We start from the raw sequence: 18,700 nt of genomic DNA on the forward strand, positions 1-18,700 counted from the left end.
GAAAAACAACTTTAGGTGGGACACAAGCTTCAGCCAACCTGGGTGACCCAAGTCTCTCCCCACAGGCCTCCCTAGAGGGGAGTGAGCACCTCATTAACAAGGCACTAAATCAGCCTTGAGGATGATCCTGCTATCCACCGCTTACAAATTACCCGGAGACACCTCTGGTGCTGGCCATGATAATTATATTGATAAGGAAGCTGGAGTGGAGGACATGAATCAATGGAAATGCACGGATCTCTTGAGTATCAATCTATCGAATTACTGCAACTCTCTTGCACTCCCATTTGTAGGGTCATTAACCATCTGTCTTGCTCACAACTGTTAGTGTATCGTTGAGCCTTGGGTGTATTATCCATCCCTCAGGTTTATATTTTCACAGTCCACCTGCGAAACTCTTATCTGTTTCTCCACCAGCCTGGCACTCTTCCATTTTTTTTCTCCTCCACCTTCTCTTTTATTTTCTTCCTTCTCTGTTTTTCCCTCTTTTTCCCCTGTCTTAGTCCACTTGGGCTGCTAAAAGAAAATACCATAAACTGGGTGGCTTATGAGCAAAAGAAATTTATTTCTCACCATTCTAGAAGCTGGGAAGTCCCAGGTAAGGAGTATCCTTACCTCTCTTTTATTTTGAGATAGGATCTTACTCTATCACCCAGGGTGGAGTGCACTGGCACAATCTCAGCTCACTGCAGCCTCAAATGACCCTCCCACCTCAGCCTCCCAAGTAGCTGGGGCTACAGACACACACCACCACGCATGACTAATTTTTGTAATTTTTGTAAAGGCATGCTTTCGCCATGTTGCCCAGGCTGGTCTCAAACTCCTGGGCTCAAGCAATACACCTGCCTTGGCCTCTCAAAGTGCTGAGATTACAGGCATGAACCACTGTGCCCAACTCTCTCTACGTCTTTTATAAGGGCACTAATCCCATTCATGAGGGTTTTGCCATCATGACTTAATCACCTCCCAAAGCCCTTACCTCCTAATGCCATCCTCTTGGGAATTTCAGCATATGAATTTTGGAGGGACACAAACATTCAGACCATGGCATCCTGCTTCTCCTACCACCAGTTTATCTCTTTAACTGGCCTATTTTGGTTCTAGTCCTGGACTCTTACTCATTCTACTCTCTTTGACTCATCTGAGATACAGGAAGAGAGTGAAGGGCAGAGAGGAGGCTCTGCTAGTCCCCTCGAGCCTTCTAAGTTGTTGCGTTTGGAGACAGGTTTTGCATGTGGTTTAAACATTACCCACTGCCTCATACCAAAGACACAGAATGGGTCCCAGAACAAGTGGGACCTCTCTAAAGGAGATGAACATATCCAGTGCAGCACTTCCAGACATGCCACAGCATTAGGCCAGGCCTTCCTCATGGCAAGCTGCAAAATCTGCCCGACAGCATCACTAAGAAGTGCCAAAGAGGCTGAGCGCGGTAGCTCATGCCTGTAATCCCAACACTTTTGGAGGCCGAGGCAGGTGGATTTCTCAGGTCAGGAGTTCAAGATCAGCCTGGCCAACATGGTGAAACCCCATATCTACTAAAAATACAAAAATTAGCTGGGCATGGTGGCACACGCCTATAATCCCAGCTACTTGAGAGGCTGAGGCAGGAGAATTGCTTGAGCCTGGGAGATGGAGGTTGCAGTGAGCAGAGATCGTGCCACTGCACTCCAGCCTGGCTGACAGAGTGAGACTCTGACTCAAAAAAAAAGAAAAAAGTGCCAAAGACAGAGGCCACCTGCAGAACAGTCAGCATTCTTTGCAATACAGAAGAATGGGAGGTGGCAGTAGAGAATAAAGCCAGAAGTGAAGTTTTCAGGAACACAAGAAAGAAAGCCACTTTGAAATAATTAAGTGACATGAGCTTAGCAACACTACAGGTACATTGATTAAGCAGGCATTTAATAAACATTAGTTTCACTTCCCCCTTCAGCAGGCCTCAGAGAAAGTGAGAAAAATGGAGCACCTCATGCCATTCATTCTATCTTCTTTCTCTGCCTTCCCCTAGAAAAGCAGCACAGGAGAGAAGCAGAGAGGTTGATGGTGGTGTGACAAGGGGTGGATTATCATCCATCCCTTGGGTGGAGCTGGAGTGCGGGACACATTGGGGGATCTCAGAGAAGTGAATGAAGCCAGAGGGAGTCCATGAAAGGCCATGGGCTTCTGTAACTGCTGGCTCGGTGGAGAATTGTTCTGGAAAAATGACAAGTTTAGAAAATGTCACCCAGCTCCTCTAGGATCAAGGTTTACTGGGTTACAATTGCTCCTGATTTGGGGGACACTATAGAGGCTGGAGACTTTTAAATAAAGAGCCATCAAACAAGCCTCCTCTCAAGGAGGAGAGACTGAAGCAATTTCTGGGGAGATCGCTTGGATTGGTGGAGAAAACATTAATCTCAAAGTCATCACTGTCAGGAAGTCCTAAATCTGAACCCAGGGGGAGAAGAGTGTTGACTTGTAAGAGCTCTAAGTCTTTTCATGAAATTAGTATGAAGACCCTAATTAAAGCTGGCTGGAAAACAGCCACTAAGAGCACAGACCGTGGTCAGCAAAATCTGGGTTCAGTCTTGGCTCATCTGCTCATTAACTGTGCAATCTTGGTCAAATCCTTTGGCCTTTCCTGAGATTGATTTTCTTCATCTTAAATAATGGAGATAGAAAGAGGACCTACCATCACAGGAAAATCACCATAGGGCCTTGCTGGTTGACTGCAGCAAGTCTGATTGACTGATGCCCCATTCTGATTGGTTGCAGCCCAAACCATACCAGTCACTAAATATCTTGACTCCTAAATATCACTGTTCTGTAGCTTTTAGGTTGCTGTGAGAAATAAATAAAATAATACAAGGAAAATGCTTAGCTTGACCCAATTACTACTAGTATTTGTTATGGGCTGAATTGTGTCCCCGCTTTCCAAAGAAGACGTGTTGAAGTCCTAACCCCAGAACCTCAGAATGTAACCTTATTTGGAAATAGGGTCATTGCAGTTATAAGTAATGAAGTTAAGATGAGATCATACTGGAGTAGAGTGGTTCCTCTAATCCATTGTGACTGCTGTACTTTTAAGAAGACAACCATATGAAGAAACAAGGAGAACACAGTGCACAGACAGAGGCACAGACGGGAGTGATGCATCTATAAGCAGAGGAATGGCACGGGATGCTAGCAGCCACCAGCAGCTGGGAGAGGGGCATGGGGCAGATTCTCTCTCAGAGACCTAGGGAAGAATCAACCCTGCTGATGCCTGACTTTGGACTTCTGCCACCAGAACTATGAGAGAATATAGTTCTGTTGTTTTAAGCCACTCAGTTTGTGATTATTTGTTACAGCAACCCTAGGGAACTAATGCCATATTATAGTGGGTTAGCTCCTCAAAACCCACTAAGACCAAGAATTTATAAAGTATCAGGAAAGAGAAGACCTCAATGTTCGTTCTAGCCCAATCGCTCATCTGATGCTTAACATCCCCTCTTCGACACTCTCATTAAGTTGTGATTCCGCTTGTACCTGAACACTTCCAGTGACCAGGAAGTCACTACTTACCATGACACCCAGGTAACTTTCATTATTAGCAATGCTAGTCTGTATTTTGAGCTAAAATCTGTTTCCTTGTAGATTCTCCCATTTGGTGGAAACCACTTCCCTGGGACCTTTTGCCATATACTTAGCATTTTACAACCCTTCAAATATTTGCATTCATCGAACAAGCCATGCTCTTGCACATATCATAGTTTTAGCAAATGTAAGTTCTTCTGTGTGAAATGAACTTTGGCCTTCTCCACCTAAAGAATAATCCATTAAAGTCAAGTTTGGTATTATCCCCTGATAGGGTAGGTTACGTGGTGGGAAAAAGCAATCCCCAAATCTGGGCTTCAAACACCAAAAGATTATTTCTCACATGACATGTTCTCACATGACATGTCCACTGTGAGTCAGCAGAAAACTCTGTGGTCACTCAGAGGCCCAGGCTGACAGAGCAGAGCAGCCACCATCTTGAACTCTGCCAGTCACCTCCAGAGAGAGAAAGCTCTAGGGTGTCTCCCATCAGCAATGTTAACGTACCAGCCCAGAAAAGACACACACCACTTCCTCTCACAATTCATCAGCCAGAACTAGTGCCATGGCCTCACCTAACCAAGACAGGGCTGGAAGATGCAGTCCTGGAAAGCCAGGCCAGAAATATTTGGCAACCGGCACTGATGGCCACCCCACCCACTTTGCATACCCCTCCCTGCAGCCCCCGGCAGAGTTGCTAGCATCTCCTCCAGCCTTCTCAGAGCAGCTGATGTATTTGTTAGCCATGGTAATTATCACATTGCATTGTCATTATATTTGCTTGTGTTTTCATCTCCTCCATGAAAATGAGAGTTTCTCAAGGACAGGTTAGGGCATAATACATGTTTGATATGTGAATGCATTTGAGAACAGTGACCATCTATCCAGTGTAAAAGCCAAATAACTTACAGGGGTTTACACGGCTGGGCATGACCTGGCCCCCACTACTTCTCTGACCTTATCTCCCCACAGGGCTCCCTTGTTCATTTGGCCCCAGCCACACTATGTCTCAAATTCACCAGGCCGGCCCCTGCCTCAGAGACTCGAACTCACTGTTCCCTCACTATCTATTCAGCTCACTACCCCACTTCTGTCGGGTGTCCTCTCAGCTGTCAGCTTATCAGAGAAGCCTGTCCTGACCACGCCCCATACAATGTCGACCTGCCCTGTTAACACCCCTGCTCCCTCCATAGCAGTTACGACTTCCTGACACAAACACAAACTCATGTGTGTTGCATTATCACATGTTAAATGTCACATAATTTCTATTATATAATACATTATATATGACATATATAATTGTCTGTGGTATTTATTTATATGCCCAACCCACCCACCCACACACACTTGAATGCAACTTCTATAAAGAAAAAGACCAGCATATAATAGGTACTTAATAAATATCTGTCAAATGAATGAATGATAAATGAATAAATGTACCCCTTGAGTCTTCACATCTTTGGGCCAAAATGCTAAACTTATCCCTCTCATATTATAGGATTTTGAGTCCCTTCAATATCCCAGGCACCTAGAAGTGATCAATAATCAGTGCAGTAAAGAGTAGAACAACATAGACCCTTGTCTATCTTTTATCCTATATTTTAATTAATAAAACCTACATTTGAATAAGATTTCGGGAGTTACAAAAATCACACCGTTGACCAACTCATAGCAAGTTTAGTTATCGACTAAAGTATTTAGTGTTTTTTACACATAAAGCTGTACCTTTCCCCCTCTATGTAATTGTGTAGCTGTCACTTTGGACCTAAAAGTGTAGGACCTAACGTTTTTCTCTCTTAATTTCCCTGTCACTTGTCTTCCTTTTCGTTGATAATGTCATTTATTCATTCACTTATTTTGAGTGTCAACTATGTGCAAAAAAGCTGTTATGTGCTACGGGGTGTTATGTGATCATTTTCCAATTCCCAGAAGAAAAAGTTATTTAGCAATATCCACATGGATCAGATAAACAAACTTGGGTTCAATGAGAAAGATAGCCAAGACCCCGTCTGTGTGTAAATGACTGATAGCAGAGCTGTTTCTGGAGACTTTCAATGATAGGAGGGTAGAAGTGATGCTCAAGAAAGTCACGCCTACAGAACCTGAAAGTGAGAAGGCAAGTAGATCTTTGGATGAGAGGCGGCTTTAGGAGGTTACAGTTAGGAGGGCAATATGATTCCAACATGTCACTCTACCTATCCCCAAGGTTTATTTACCTTGTCTGGAAGTGACCAACAGATCATCATTTCCCACATTGCTCCAAGGATCTCACCCATCTTTGGATAAGGCTGTGTTAAGGATTGGGCTTTTCTGCTGTCCACAAATGGATAACACATTTCATATGTTCCAGTGATTTCAGGGAAGTCCTTGACTAGGGGAAGAACTGGAACAATTATTCCACTTGTCTGCAAACAATATTTATTTATGTTAGTTAATGCCAGGTTCTGGGTGAATATTATACAGATAATAATTCCATTAGCCCTCCAACCTGGTAAGATAAGTACCATTATTATCTCCACTTTATAGATAGATAAACTGAGGCACAGAGAGGGTAAGTGAAACTGAGGCACAGAGAGCTTAAGTGATCTTCCCACAGCTAGAAAATGAAAGAGCTGAGGCTTGAACCTAAACAGAGACTCTATAGGCTCCAGAGTCTATAGTCTCAACAGCTCTGCTCTGGTCTGCTCCCTGTCCATATTGGAAGCAGGGACAGACTATAGTCTAGTATATAATGCAAGGGCTGAATAATAACGCATGATTTTATACTAGGCACTAATACAGGTTACTCCTAATAAAATCAACCCTCAGGCATTTTTTCAGAACTGAAATTGAACAGACCAGTATCTAACTTGAGGATAATGGAGAGGGATTAAATTAGTTGGAGAATGATTTAACCTTTTGCTCACTGAGCATTTTCTCATGAATTCATCTTTCCATCCTTCCAGGGATCTACTTATCCACTTATTCAACACCTATGCACTCAGCACTCTCGCCGTCCTGAAGCGACGGTCACACATTGCAGATAAGACATGGTCTGACCGACAAGGACTTAGCAGTCCAGGTGGGGAGAAGCAGGCAAAGGAAACCCACGGTCTAGCATGGCAAGTGCTGTCAGAAGTGGGGCCTGGAAGAGAGGGCCATGAATTCAGCCTGCATTTGGGAGAATAGCAGAGGAGGCAGGAGGGAAAAGATGAGAGACCAATGCTCATGGAGAAAAGAACATTGAATCTGACCCTAGCAAAATTTTCTAATCGCGATATTCCTGGGAAGATCTTAGAAATTACACAGTTTCCATCAAAGACAAGAGAAAATTGAACACTCTTTTCAAGAAAAGCCCTGGGACATAGTAATTGATAACACAGGTTTTGGAGTCAGACCTGCATTCAAATCTTAACCTCTCTTGGAAGAACTTCCTCCATTAGAAGATGGGGCTATTCATAGTGACCCATCATAAGGTTGTCCTGAGGGTCATGTAGGCTCCTGTGTGAGGGGCACAGCACAGTCTGTGCTGAGTGCAAATACAGTAAATCCTAGTTGTGACCTTCTTCTCCGACGCATAGTCACACTCACTTGGTCCCTTAGTCCTTAATCTTCTTAGTAGCTCTAACTTTTAGAACCAAGTTTTGTAAATCTCTTTTCTGTTTTGCATAGAGAATACAAAAGGAATAAAATTTCTGTAAAACTGATTTGCATCCCAGTGAGTTTATTGTACTCTGTGGTTCTTGGTGACTAGGTAACCAGCAGAGGAGCTAATTCATTATTTTACCAATTTAAACAGGAACTTGGAAGAAAAGCACCTGGTGGTCACAGAGCATGAGGACTATACTGACAAGAAGATTAAAAGAAAGTTCAGCTCACACAGCCCTAGATAATCACAAATGTACCCAAGGATTATTAACAATCACAATTACCTGGAACTATATTATTTGCCTGGCTGGTTATTCGGAAGACAACTTGTATGGATAGATGAGCTGAGAGGAGCTCATGAAATTATTTTGAAGTGGCTGGCAGAGTCCCTTTGCAATAAATATCTGGGGAAATAGGAGAGGACACCCAAGGCTCCCTGGTCCAATTTCTCACCTAGAAGTGAAAAGAAACTCTGAGTTCTCCTCAGAGGAACAGCCCATCCACAGGGCCCCAGCCCCCAGCCCTCATGTTTCCTCCAAGAACCATTTGCCCACCGTGGGACCAGACCTGTGTGTTCTAGATAAGCCTTTTGAGAAAACAAAATAGTATGCAGAAGCAGTGTCCATTTTCAGGGGTCCAGTCCTTTAAGGAACAAAGTCCTGGGCCTTTATGACATTGGCAGCCACTGTCCCTTCCTGACGCCCCCCTTGAAAATCTCTGGCTGCCTACTCCTGAGCTTTGTAGGCTTGTGCAGAGCCATGGTGCCAAGGCATAGGTCTCAGAGGTTGTCTCTTTCCTTGGTTTCCGTTGCAGATTCCCACAACTCCATGCTGTGTGCTGCAGGCTGGTCCTGAACCCAGATCTCTGGCTGAGAGGATGGGGGCAGATGGGGAAACAGTGGTTCTGAAGAACATGCTCATTGGCGTCAACCTGATCCTTCTGGGCTCCATGATCAAGCCTTCAGAGTGTCAGCTGGAGGTCACCACAGAAAGGGTCCAGAGACAGTCAGTGGAGGAGGAGGGAGGCATTGCCAACTACAACACATCCAGCAAAGAGCAGCCTGTGGTCTTCAACCACGTGTACAACATTAACGTGCCCTTGGACAGCCTCTGCTCCTCAGGGCTAGAGGCCTCTGCTGAGCAGGAGGTGAGTGCAGAAGACGAGACTCTGGCAGAGTACATGGGCCAGACCTCAGACCACGAGAGCCAGGTCACCTTTACACACAGGATCAACTTCCCCAAAAAGGCCTGTCCATGTGCCAGTTCAGCCCAGGTGCTGCAGGAGCTGCTGAGCCGGATCGAGATGCTGGAGAGGGAGGTGTCGGTGCTGCGAGACCAGTGCAACGCCAACTGCTGCCAAGAAAGTGCTGCCACAGGTAGAGTCCGGGAGCTCGCAGCGTGGTCTCAGGAGGGGAAGGAGAGGGCTAAGCAGAGAGGGAGAGTGAACAAGAAGGACCAATGCACTTCCAGCAAAAACGCACTCCCAGCAAAACCCCGGCATCTCTTCACACGATCAAAGGAAAAAAGTGTCCTAGTCTGTAGCTGCCGGTTAATATGTCTCTAAGATCTAAATGCAGTTCTTCCCCGAGGGATTCAGTTCAGGGATTTTCTACACTGCATAGCCAGTTTGAAATACATTAACCTGATTTTGGGGGGATGAGTCAGGTAATGGTTCATCGGTTCAGCACAGCAACTTCGATGGCGAGCAGGGAATTTGATGTCTGTCTTCTTTCATCTTTGGTTTTCACAGGCTGTTGAATTGATATCTATCCATGTTAACCTGAGGGACTAGAGAATGCAGACACTCTGTTCACTCAATCGCAGCCTTTCTCCCATCTGAGTAGATGATAGTCATTAAGGTCGCAGAGGACCTATCCCCATCTTCTCCAGTGAGATGGAAGCTTTAGCCCCTGCCCCCTCAAAAAGCACACAGAAGCGTATGCACACACACACACACTCTCTCACACACACACATACTCTCTCACGCATGCACACACGCATGCTCTCACACACAACACACTCACACAACTTAGTGCACCCTCCAAAAGGCTGAAATCTCAGGGGATTTACTTCTAACATTGCCCACCCCCTAATTAGTAACCCTTATGAGTTATCTTTACCTCTCTGCAAGACATAATTAAGTCTTCAGAGTCAGAATTCCCAAGTTCAGATCCTGGCTCTACTGCTTCCTAGCTGATGACCTAAGCAGTTCCATATCTGTGCCTTCCTTTCCTCATCTACAAATGGTGCTAGACTAGAGCAACAAGAAGTTATTAACAAAAGCACCTATTCAGATGTCAGCCTGGCTTCTGTAAGTACCGTAGAAGCAACAGCTATTATCGGCTGACGCCAGTGAGTGGGAACTGTATCTGTACCCCTTCGTGCACAGGTTTTCTCTCCCAAAAGGTACCTTAGACCCCATGCAATTCAGTTCTTTGATGACAAGAGGCATTTTTCTTGAGTTCAAGCACTCACCTTTATAGGATCCATGATCTCAAGGCTTTCACGGGGATGAAAGCTGGAGGTGGCAGAGTGAAATTTTAACAGAGCCTGGATGGCCCGCAGCTGCAGAGGGGTACCTGACACATTCACCCTGAGACACAGCAAGTCTAGAGGCAGTCACTGAGGACTAAAATATTTCATGGGTTCCTCTCACCTCCTTCTCCTCCCAATAACCAACGCTATAAATAAAACAATCTGCAGAACAGAAGAGCAAGTCCAGTTCTCCTGTGCTTCAATGACAATGGTCAGGTCAGCTTGTCTTTTCAATGGAGCAGGAGAATAGGGGAAAGTCCTAGGTTTCCATGAGCATGGACTCTGCAGCTCAGGAAGCTGGGGCTTCTATAAGTGAACTTTTTGCCAGCCTTCCACCAGGATCCCTGGCAAACGTGGGAAAAATCTGCAAGGAAGAGCTAAGTTAAATAATGTCAGTAAAGTATATTTTCATGGGGGCGGCATGAAGTGGCAGAATTAAACAAGGATGTAACTTACTAGACTTCATATCCTCAAGGCCAAGTGCAAAGAAGGATGCCAGCAGGTACTCCATTTGTATTTGTTTAATACGTTTACTTGAATCATGCTAGGCAGATAAATTAGCCACTGTAGTTATCCCACAGTAAGGTCTAGGACAGAGACATGCATAGAATCCCAGAGGGGTCATAGCAAACAGTAACTAAATGAGAGTGAGGTCCTGGGGAGCCTTTGAAGTAACCGTGGAGCTGGGTTTTGATGAATGAGCAGAGTGAGTCAGATGGCAGGCAGGGAGGCAGCGAGACAGGTTTGTAACATATAAGACCTTTCTCTGCACAGTGGACTCAGTGCTCAGCCTATACCCCCTTAGGTCCCTCACAAAATCCCATAGCCAGCACCTGGGCATCCTGGTGAGAAGGCTGTCCTCAGTTTGTTGGAAACTTCTTGGGCTGCCCAGAGAGAGAATGAGGGGCTGGGGGATTCGCATGCCCTCAGGGACATAGACCTTAACCCACAATGAGATGTGACCTGCACTGCCCAGAGCACCCTGCAGAACTGAACCCAAGTGACTCTCCTGGAACTTGGCTTGATAATGCACCTGGGCTTGAGCACGTTCCCTTCCCAATTTTCCACTCTTCCCTACCAGTTTTTTCTGGGAACACCTTCCAATAAATCACTTTTACATGAATCTTTAGCAAAGACCTACTTCTAAGGAATCCATCCTAAGACACCTTAAAGGTCAGCTTCTGGAGGACAAGGGCCCAGATCTCATTCATCTTTGCCCCCAGCCCTGTGCTAGGCACAGACAGCCCATGCTAGGTGAAAATATTTATTAAATTGAATATGTACCAAACTATGTTGAGCTTCACTCTCAGCAACAGAAATCTGGTCAGAGAATGAGTAGAGAGGCCTTTGCCCATCCTTCCCCAGCACCATTGACAGGAGAGGCCACTGCTGCTCTTTGACCTTCTCCTTGACCATTCCAGGACAACTGGACTATATCCCTCACTGCAGTGGCCACGGCAACTTTAGCTTTGAGTCCTGTGGCTGCATCTGCAACGAAGGCTGGTTTGGCAAGAATTGCTCGGAGCCCTACTGCCCGCTGGGTTGCTCCAGCCGGGGGGTGTGTGTGGATGGCCAGTGCATCTGTGACAGCGAGTACAGCGGGGATGACTGTTCCGAACTCCGGTGCCCAACAGACTGCAGCTCCCGGGGGCTCTGCGTGGACGGGGAGTGTGTCTGTGAAGAGCCCTACACTGGCGAGGACTGCAGGGAACTGAGGTGCCCTGGGGACTGTTCGGGGAAGGGGAGATGTGCCAACGGTACCTGTTTATGCGAGGAGGGCTACGTTGGTGAGGACTGCGGCCAGCGGCAGTGTCTGAATGCCTGCAGTGGGCGAGGACAATGTGAGGAGGGGCTCTGCGTCTGTGAAGAGGGCTACCAGGGCCCTGACTGCTCAGCAGGTAGGCAGGGGAACTCTCTGGGGTGTTTGGCAAGGGTGGTCCAGCAAACTAGCTGGATGCCTCCAGTTAGCTTGGGAAGAAAGACGAGTGAGAAAGTGAAGTTTAGGCAAAATAATTCTCAATTGAGTTGTACTCATTTGCTTTCCAAGAGAGCTGAGTTCTTGAGTCAATAACAATTGATGAGGCAGATTAAAAGGGATAAAGAGTGGAAATAGGAAAAGGTCAAGTTCAGGCTGAGAGCTGGATTGTTACCCCTGAGACTAGGGAAAAGGTAGTGGGAACAATGATGACAACACTTCATTGCCCTTGAGGTGGGGGAGGGTAGACAGTGAAGTCATGGGACCACCTTAGGCAAGGCCATTCTCTAACTCTGAGGGATCCCAAGTGCTCCACCTGCTCAAAATTATCTCCCTCACCAGTTGCCATATTCCAGGAATGCCTTCCACAATGCTACTGCAAGAGATGGTGCTTGGTCTGTGAGGCTCTCTGATTACCTTGGAGCTTACAGATTGCAAGATGTTATTAATTTATGAAGTGATTCCAGTGGGGCAGAGTGTTTTTAGACAAGGACTTAAATCTAAACAGGAATAAAGTACTAAGGACATTGGGCAACAGCTAACATGCTAACAATTAGTACAGAATATTAAGAGTATGACTCACTTTGTTCCAGATGACTATCTAGCAAATTAGAGCCAACTCTATGTATAGTCTACACTGTCAAAGCTGATAGGATGATGTACTAAAATGGGGATCTAAACCCAACAGTGAGAAAAAAAAAAAAAAGTATCTCATTGGGGCTGATTCCCTTTTTTATGCAAATCAGATTATGTTTATTATTTCACTATAGCTCATCCTCTTCTGACTAAATCAGTGACTACTGCTCATACTGTTTTGTTTATGTAAAACATAAACATTTGTTTATGTTTTAAACAGTACAGATTAAGTGGTTGGTCTTTTCCATTCAGGGCTCAGAGAGCCCACTGGGATTATTTAAAATAAATAACAACAAACAAACATTTTAAACCTTCTAATGGAGCAATTTTAGGAATTTGCTGATAAGTCATGTGACATCAGTTTGAGGGGGAAAGCCTGGTAAGCCGGATTCACCAGCCTTCTGTAAGCCAGAGTTACTCACTCCTACGTGGCAGGCAATGTTCCCGCACATGTAACTTCAACTTAAATTATTTTCAAAAATCAATGGTAATAATGAAAAGAAAAACAACAATAATGCACTGTGCTTAGGGAAAAAAATTTAATGTTCCTTAATTTTTTCCATATCCAATTATTTCATTTAGCCTCCCAATTTTGTTTACTGAATTGAAATATCTTTCTTAAAATATTGTCACCACACCAATTATCCCAAAGTGAAATTCAAGCAGAAGTTAAGCCTTATTGTTTCTGAATCCAAAGTCACTAGGCACCTTCTGGGAAGCCAGGCTGACACATGGCTCCAGTTCCCATCCAGGGGATCAGGCTCCATGAGACCCCATCTGGAGGACACCCAGGGTCAGTGTGGGCCATCGCTGTGTTAATGCTATTCTGTAGCGCACATGCTTCTTAGTAGACTTACTCTTCGGCGGTCTGGACATACCTGTCATATTCTTGACCCTGCCTTTCTACAGGGATAGGTTCATTTGCAAACAAAATCTTGATCTAATCCAGGACTTACACTGAACCCTCCTGGCTACCTCAGGGAAGACACAGCAGCTGCTAGCATAGCTACAACTGGGTTGAGTCCAAACTATGAGCACATTATCTCTGACATGGTACCTCTGTGCTGCTTGAGGAACACTTCAATAGGCCCAGATAAATTACTTTACAGGTTCCCAAAGCATGTGAAGAAGGACAGTTGCATAATCTCCATCTGTTTCTATAGCAACCCTAGAGCCACCACTCATTTGCAGGAGGTCTACTCTTAAGGCCTGCTTTTTAAACCAAGTGCTACAGGTCTCTTCCAGAGAAGTATCTAGGTCATTATCTAAAGTGCTCCTTTGCTTGCTCTTTGTGAAAAGACTGTAGGAGAAGGGGCTATTTATCCACTGTTTGACGTTCCTGGCCGGGAGCACACACCACAGCACAATGTTCCCATTGCCCACGGGACTGAGGAGAGGAGAGAGAAGGGTTAGGAAGGTGAAAACACTGAGAGCCACAAAAGATACTTCCTCATAGGGCATTCTTTTCTCTTTGGCAAGGGCGTAGAAAATAGCTGCCCATTGTGTGGACTGCATTCTGAGGCCCCCTAGGTCTGCAGCACTTGAGCACAATTGAATGGTGTTGCCAAGGTCACTACATTAGACTCCTAGCCTTGATCTATCCTCATATTGTGCCAAGGGACAAAATCTCAAGACTTCTGCCTCCATTCTCTGCCCATGTACAGATAATAGAACAAAACATTCATGAATATGAGAACTTAAAACAGGCCTTAGAAAGAAGCTTCTCATTTTACAGATTTAAAAAGCAGCAGTCAGTGAGACAGATTTTCCCAGAGCCAGACAGCTAATTAATGGCGGAGTAAGAAAAAGAATCCTGGTCTCCTACCAGCTTCTAGCACTCTTTTATCTTCTCTGGAATGCAAAGTAGAATAGAATTGAAAAATAAAAATTTTAAAGCTATATACACAAAGAAGTAGCCTTTTGATATGAAAGCTGAGCTCCATCACATGATTAAAAAAATGAGATGTCAGAGGTAGGGTGGAAAAGCACATTCAACCATTTGTCCACATCTGTCCCCAGTGATGGTGGTTAGTGCTGGGGCTGGCCAGGGAGCTGGCCAAAACTCCCCCGGAGCCAGCAGGATAAAAGAACCATCAGAACAGGGTCTTGAGACAATCCAGAAAGCTGTTTCCTGGACTTCAGTCAGACCTGCGGAGATTCATCAGTGTCAGCCTCTGCTCTGTCAGGACTGCAGCCAGCCCAACCTTTGGCACCCGAAACCACTTACTCTTTGGAGTAAGACACATCATGGAACTAATTTCAACTGCTCTCACCACATAAGTGCAACATTTATGCAAAATCTAAAGAGGAAACAGCATGGCATCTTTGCAGATAAGCAACCCTGATTCCTCAAGCCACAGTTTATTCCTCTTTAACAGCATGCTCTTCCTCAAGTTTCAAAGTTGACACCCCAAAGAAAGTAAGGCTAAGAATACTTTGCACCCACCGTGAATTCATTGAATTAAGGCATGAGGCTCTTTGATTGTTTGCAGTACAGTTCAATATAATTTTCTTTTATAAGGATTACTGATGCCTAGTGTACATAGTTGCTGCTAAGTTAGAGTGAAAGTGGTGGTGGTCTCCTCCATTGAGCCACCATTGTCAAGACCACTTCCACGAGGAATGATGCCAGTTCCTGCTTTCTCATTCAGAAGTGTAGGCAACTTTACCACCAGGCTCAGGCCTCAAGCTAAGTTGCCAAGATTTTTTAAAAAATCCTTCTGCACCTCTTTTTTTTGCTTTAAAATCCCAAAATGCTCTTCTTAGATCACCCTCTATTGTTAATATTAGCTTTGAAGAAGGAAGCAAAAAGGAATACACTGATTTGTTCCAAATGCCCTAAGAATTGCTGGTGACTTGAAATTTGGAGTGGCCATTTCTGCCACTTTGACAGAAGTCCTGCATAGGAAACCTGGAGTTAATGTGTTGAATCACAGGAGACAGGCACTAGAGAACCTGTTTAAAAAGAATTTTCTTACCTGTAGGATGAGCACCAGTCTAGAGATCACACCTATTAAGATCGTCTGAATTATTCCTAATATAGTTTACTTTGGGACACCATGTATAAATGAAAGGAGGCATCTTGCGCAATCTGTAACCTGCTGTCTAAATTGTAGGGGAAAGAATGAAAACTGTAGAACATCAGGGTCTGACAGTCAGTTCTGCTATGACCCACTCTGACTTTTGGCACATCCCTTAACCTGGGATTCAGTTTCCTCATTGGTAAAGCTGGGATAATTATCTCTACATGAACTACCTCATATGACTGCTACTAAATATTTTTTTAAATTCTTGTTAGATGGTATATATGAAAATAGTTTATAGACTGTGAAATGCTATATAAATGTAAAGTGGTATTGTATATTGGCTAAGAAGGTTTATAGTCATTCTGCCTGCATTCTAATCCTAGCTTCTATGTTTGCTGACTGTGTGGCCCAATTTCGTCATCTATAAAATGGTAGTAATAATGATACCTTAATCCCATGGTGTTGGTGAGAGGATGAATTGAAATAATCTACGTAAAAGTGGTTAGCATTGTACCTGGTGCATAATAAGTGCTGAGTATAATCATGCAAAATCCTGACAGGTTCTAAATATCAACTCTTCTTCTCATGGCCTAGGAGTCATTCTGTATGTGTTATATAGGTTGTCCCAAAGGTTTTAGTGAAATTCAAAGCTTTAATAAGGTCAAAACTATAGGTGATACAGTTTATAAAACATCATTTGAAAGCTTATTTAAATTTCGTTTACACTTCTTGAGTTTTATAAATTTTAAACAAAATTTTTTTTTAATTTTTGTTTTGGTCAACATTTGCCATCCTCAAGAAGCTCTGCTTTCTAGACTGTTTTATTCAATGAATGGTTTTAGGCAAAAGTAATTGAAGCAAATGTCCAGCAGTGCATATATATGCTGCTGATTCTATCCTGTGAGTCTTGGATCTGTTAAAGGTCTCCTTGTGTCTCTGTCTTTGCTGAGGATTTGAGGGTGCACATGTGAGTACAATGAGGAGACAGCACTCTCCACTCACAAGGTCCAGCAAAACACAGCTGGCCTCAGCCTACCTGGTTGTAAAGGGGAGGGGTGAGATTACCCAGGGGAGAAATTCAAAACCTATGACAACTCTTAAACTCATCGAAGCCTCCACTACATATAAATTTATAAGTTAATAATGACCATTTAAATATTGGCTTGATCTTTGACTTAATCTATGGGCAGGTCTAATTACAGACACACTGGAGTTAGCCTCCTAGTTAGTCTTAAAGGCTTAATTATTTAATGGCCACAACACTGGTGAATCTTCATTTTCCAAGACGATACACAAAAGTCTATTTCTATGTGTTTTACCCTTTGGTGACTCCAAGTAGCATTTGAGAAATCAGAAGAAAGTAAAGCAAAGTCCTCAAGAATGTTTTTTTATCATCATCATCTCCAAGATTGAGGCTAATAAAAATTAGTTTAACACAAGCTAGATTTCTTTCAGAACATAAGTGGTCTTTAAAAGGGAAAATTCTACAATAATGGGCTGTTGAGTGTCTTCATCAGGCCATGGTATCCAGGACTTACTGTTTTGGCTTCTCATAATTAGCAAGATAATCAGGAATGAGTCTTTATTTCCACTTGCCAAATCAGATATTGGCTCCCAGGGTAATCTGATGACGATAACTTATTAAACCACCAAAAATTTTGGCCAGTGGTGTGCTGTTAAATATCTAACAACCTGGCTCTCTAAAGGAAAAAAATTTAAAAGCCCGGTTGTGTAGCATTTGCCAGTTTCCATGATGTAAATACTCTCTCCATGGCCAATTTCAATTACCAACATGACGTCAGTAAACATGGAGCTGGAAACAGATGTGTAGTAGAGTACAATCATAGAATATTTTCACCAGACAGAGTACACATAAATTATCTTAAAGGTATACATAATAGTAAAATGTAGTCAAATAATTTGAGAGTGATAAATTTTGAATATCTATTACCTTTATTTTTAATATAATTTACTTAAGTATTAGGTTATAAAATTGAATCTTTAATAATGGCTGTATTCAACGACAGTCTTGAAACAGTCCTGAAAATTTGACAATCAGCATTTACAAGCCAGTAGGAGCTGGCTCCAGTGCATGTTCATGACCTTATAGAGATTGGGGTACTAAGCACCAAAAAGACAAGAGCCTGCTCACAAAGGAAGTTACAAATCACTTAAAGCCATTGAGCCCAGCAGAACATATAGGCATGGCATGGGGGGTGAGATGTGAGGAAGAAAGTTGAGTCCAGGATGGGGAAGGCAATCCTCTGAGCTCATGCTATCTGTGTATTGCCTCCCGGTAGTTGCCCCTCCAGAGGACTTGCGAGTGGCTGGTATCAGCGACAGGTCCATTGAGCTGGAATGGGACGGGCCGATGGCAGTGACGGAATATGTGATCTCTTACCAGCCGACGGCCCTGGGGGGCCTCCAGCTCCAGCAGCGGGTGCCTGGAGATTGGAGTGGTGTCACCATCACGGAGCTGGAGCCAGGTCTCACCTACAACATCAGCGTCTACGCTGTCATTAGCAACATCCTCAGCCTTCCCATCACTGCCAAGGTGGCCACCCGTACGTACCATTTCCCCGTCCTGCTTCATTTTTCTTTTCTCCTACATGAGATCATGGGCATTCATGATAGTAGCGTCTTTTCTTAGTTCTTCAGGGATGCCTGGAATAGTTATTGCCCTTGAGGGGAAGGGCTAGAGATGTGACCCATTTAGAAAGGGTACATCATTAAAAAGGCACTTTCGATTAAGAGAGTTTCCAAATTCAGGCAGCTTTCATAAATTATAGAACCAAAAGGACAAAAAGTACTTTAATTATGGAGTACTGGCTTGTTATAAGCTAGACTCTGATTAGAAGTCAAGGAAAGTGTAAGACATCTACAGACTTTGAATCAGTTAGGGATCCAAAACAAGGAGATATGAACTAGGACCTCTAAGAAGCAAGTGCTAAATGGTGTGTTCTCGACCATAAGTGTATAGCAAAGTGAGAAAAAAATCTTATTTAAAACCACAGCTGACAACATCCCCTTCTCCTGATAGAGAGGTGGCATAATTTCCTCCTGGTCTTTTGTTAAGTGAAATATCTTAATAGTTCATTTTAGTTATAAAAGTTGAAGCCCTAGAGCATAGTTTAGAAGGATTCACAGGGAAGAAAGAGAGAGATGGAGACAGAAAGCAATCTAAACTGCTCTCCATAAGAAATGAACAGTTTTTTTAATACATAAAGGGAAACTTCTGTGGGTGTGTACCTATATTTTGTGTATGTTCAAGCATAGAAAAATATAAAAGATTACATACCAATTATTAACACTGACTACATCAAAGAGTAGAATAAGAAGGAGATAGG

At 43.8% G+C, this 18,700-nt stretch overlaps 1 protein-coding gene across 3 annotated transcripts in view; it reads left to right on the plus strand.

Annotated features, from left to right (window-relative positions):
• The window catches only part of TNR (tenascin R), a 430,161-nt gene that overhangs the window by 331,005 nt on the left and 80,456 nt on the right, over positions 1–18,700 (plus strand). For 2 of the 3 annotated variants that reach the window (XM_524977.7, XM_063795257.1), the window contains 3 exons: positions 7,996–8,557; positions 11,138–11,614; positions 17,654–17,917. In XM_524977.7, coding sequence (XP_524977.3) covers positions 8,059–8,557; positions 11,138–11,614; positions 17,654–17,917 — 1,240 coding nt within the window. In that variant the 5' untranslated portion in view covers positions 7,996–8,058. Of the gene's footprint in view, positions 1–7,995; positions 8,558–11,137; positions 11,615–17,653; positions 17,918–18,700 lie in introns of those variants that run through there. The other variant, XM_024350209.3, reaches the window with a different exon arrangement.

Source organism: Pan troglodytes, chromosome 1, assembly GCF_028858775.2.
Source record: "Pan troglodytes isolate AG18354 chromosome 1, NHGRI_mPanTro3-v2.0_pri, whole genome shotgun sequence".
NCBI lineage: Eukaryota > Metazoa > Chordata > Mammalia > Primates > Hominidae > Pan > Pan troglodytes.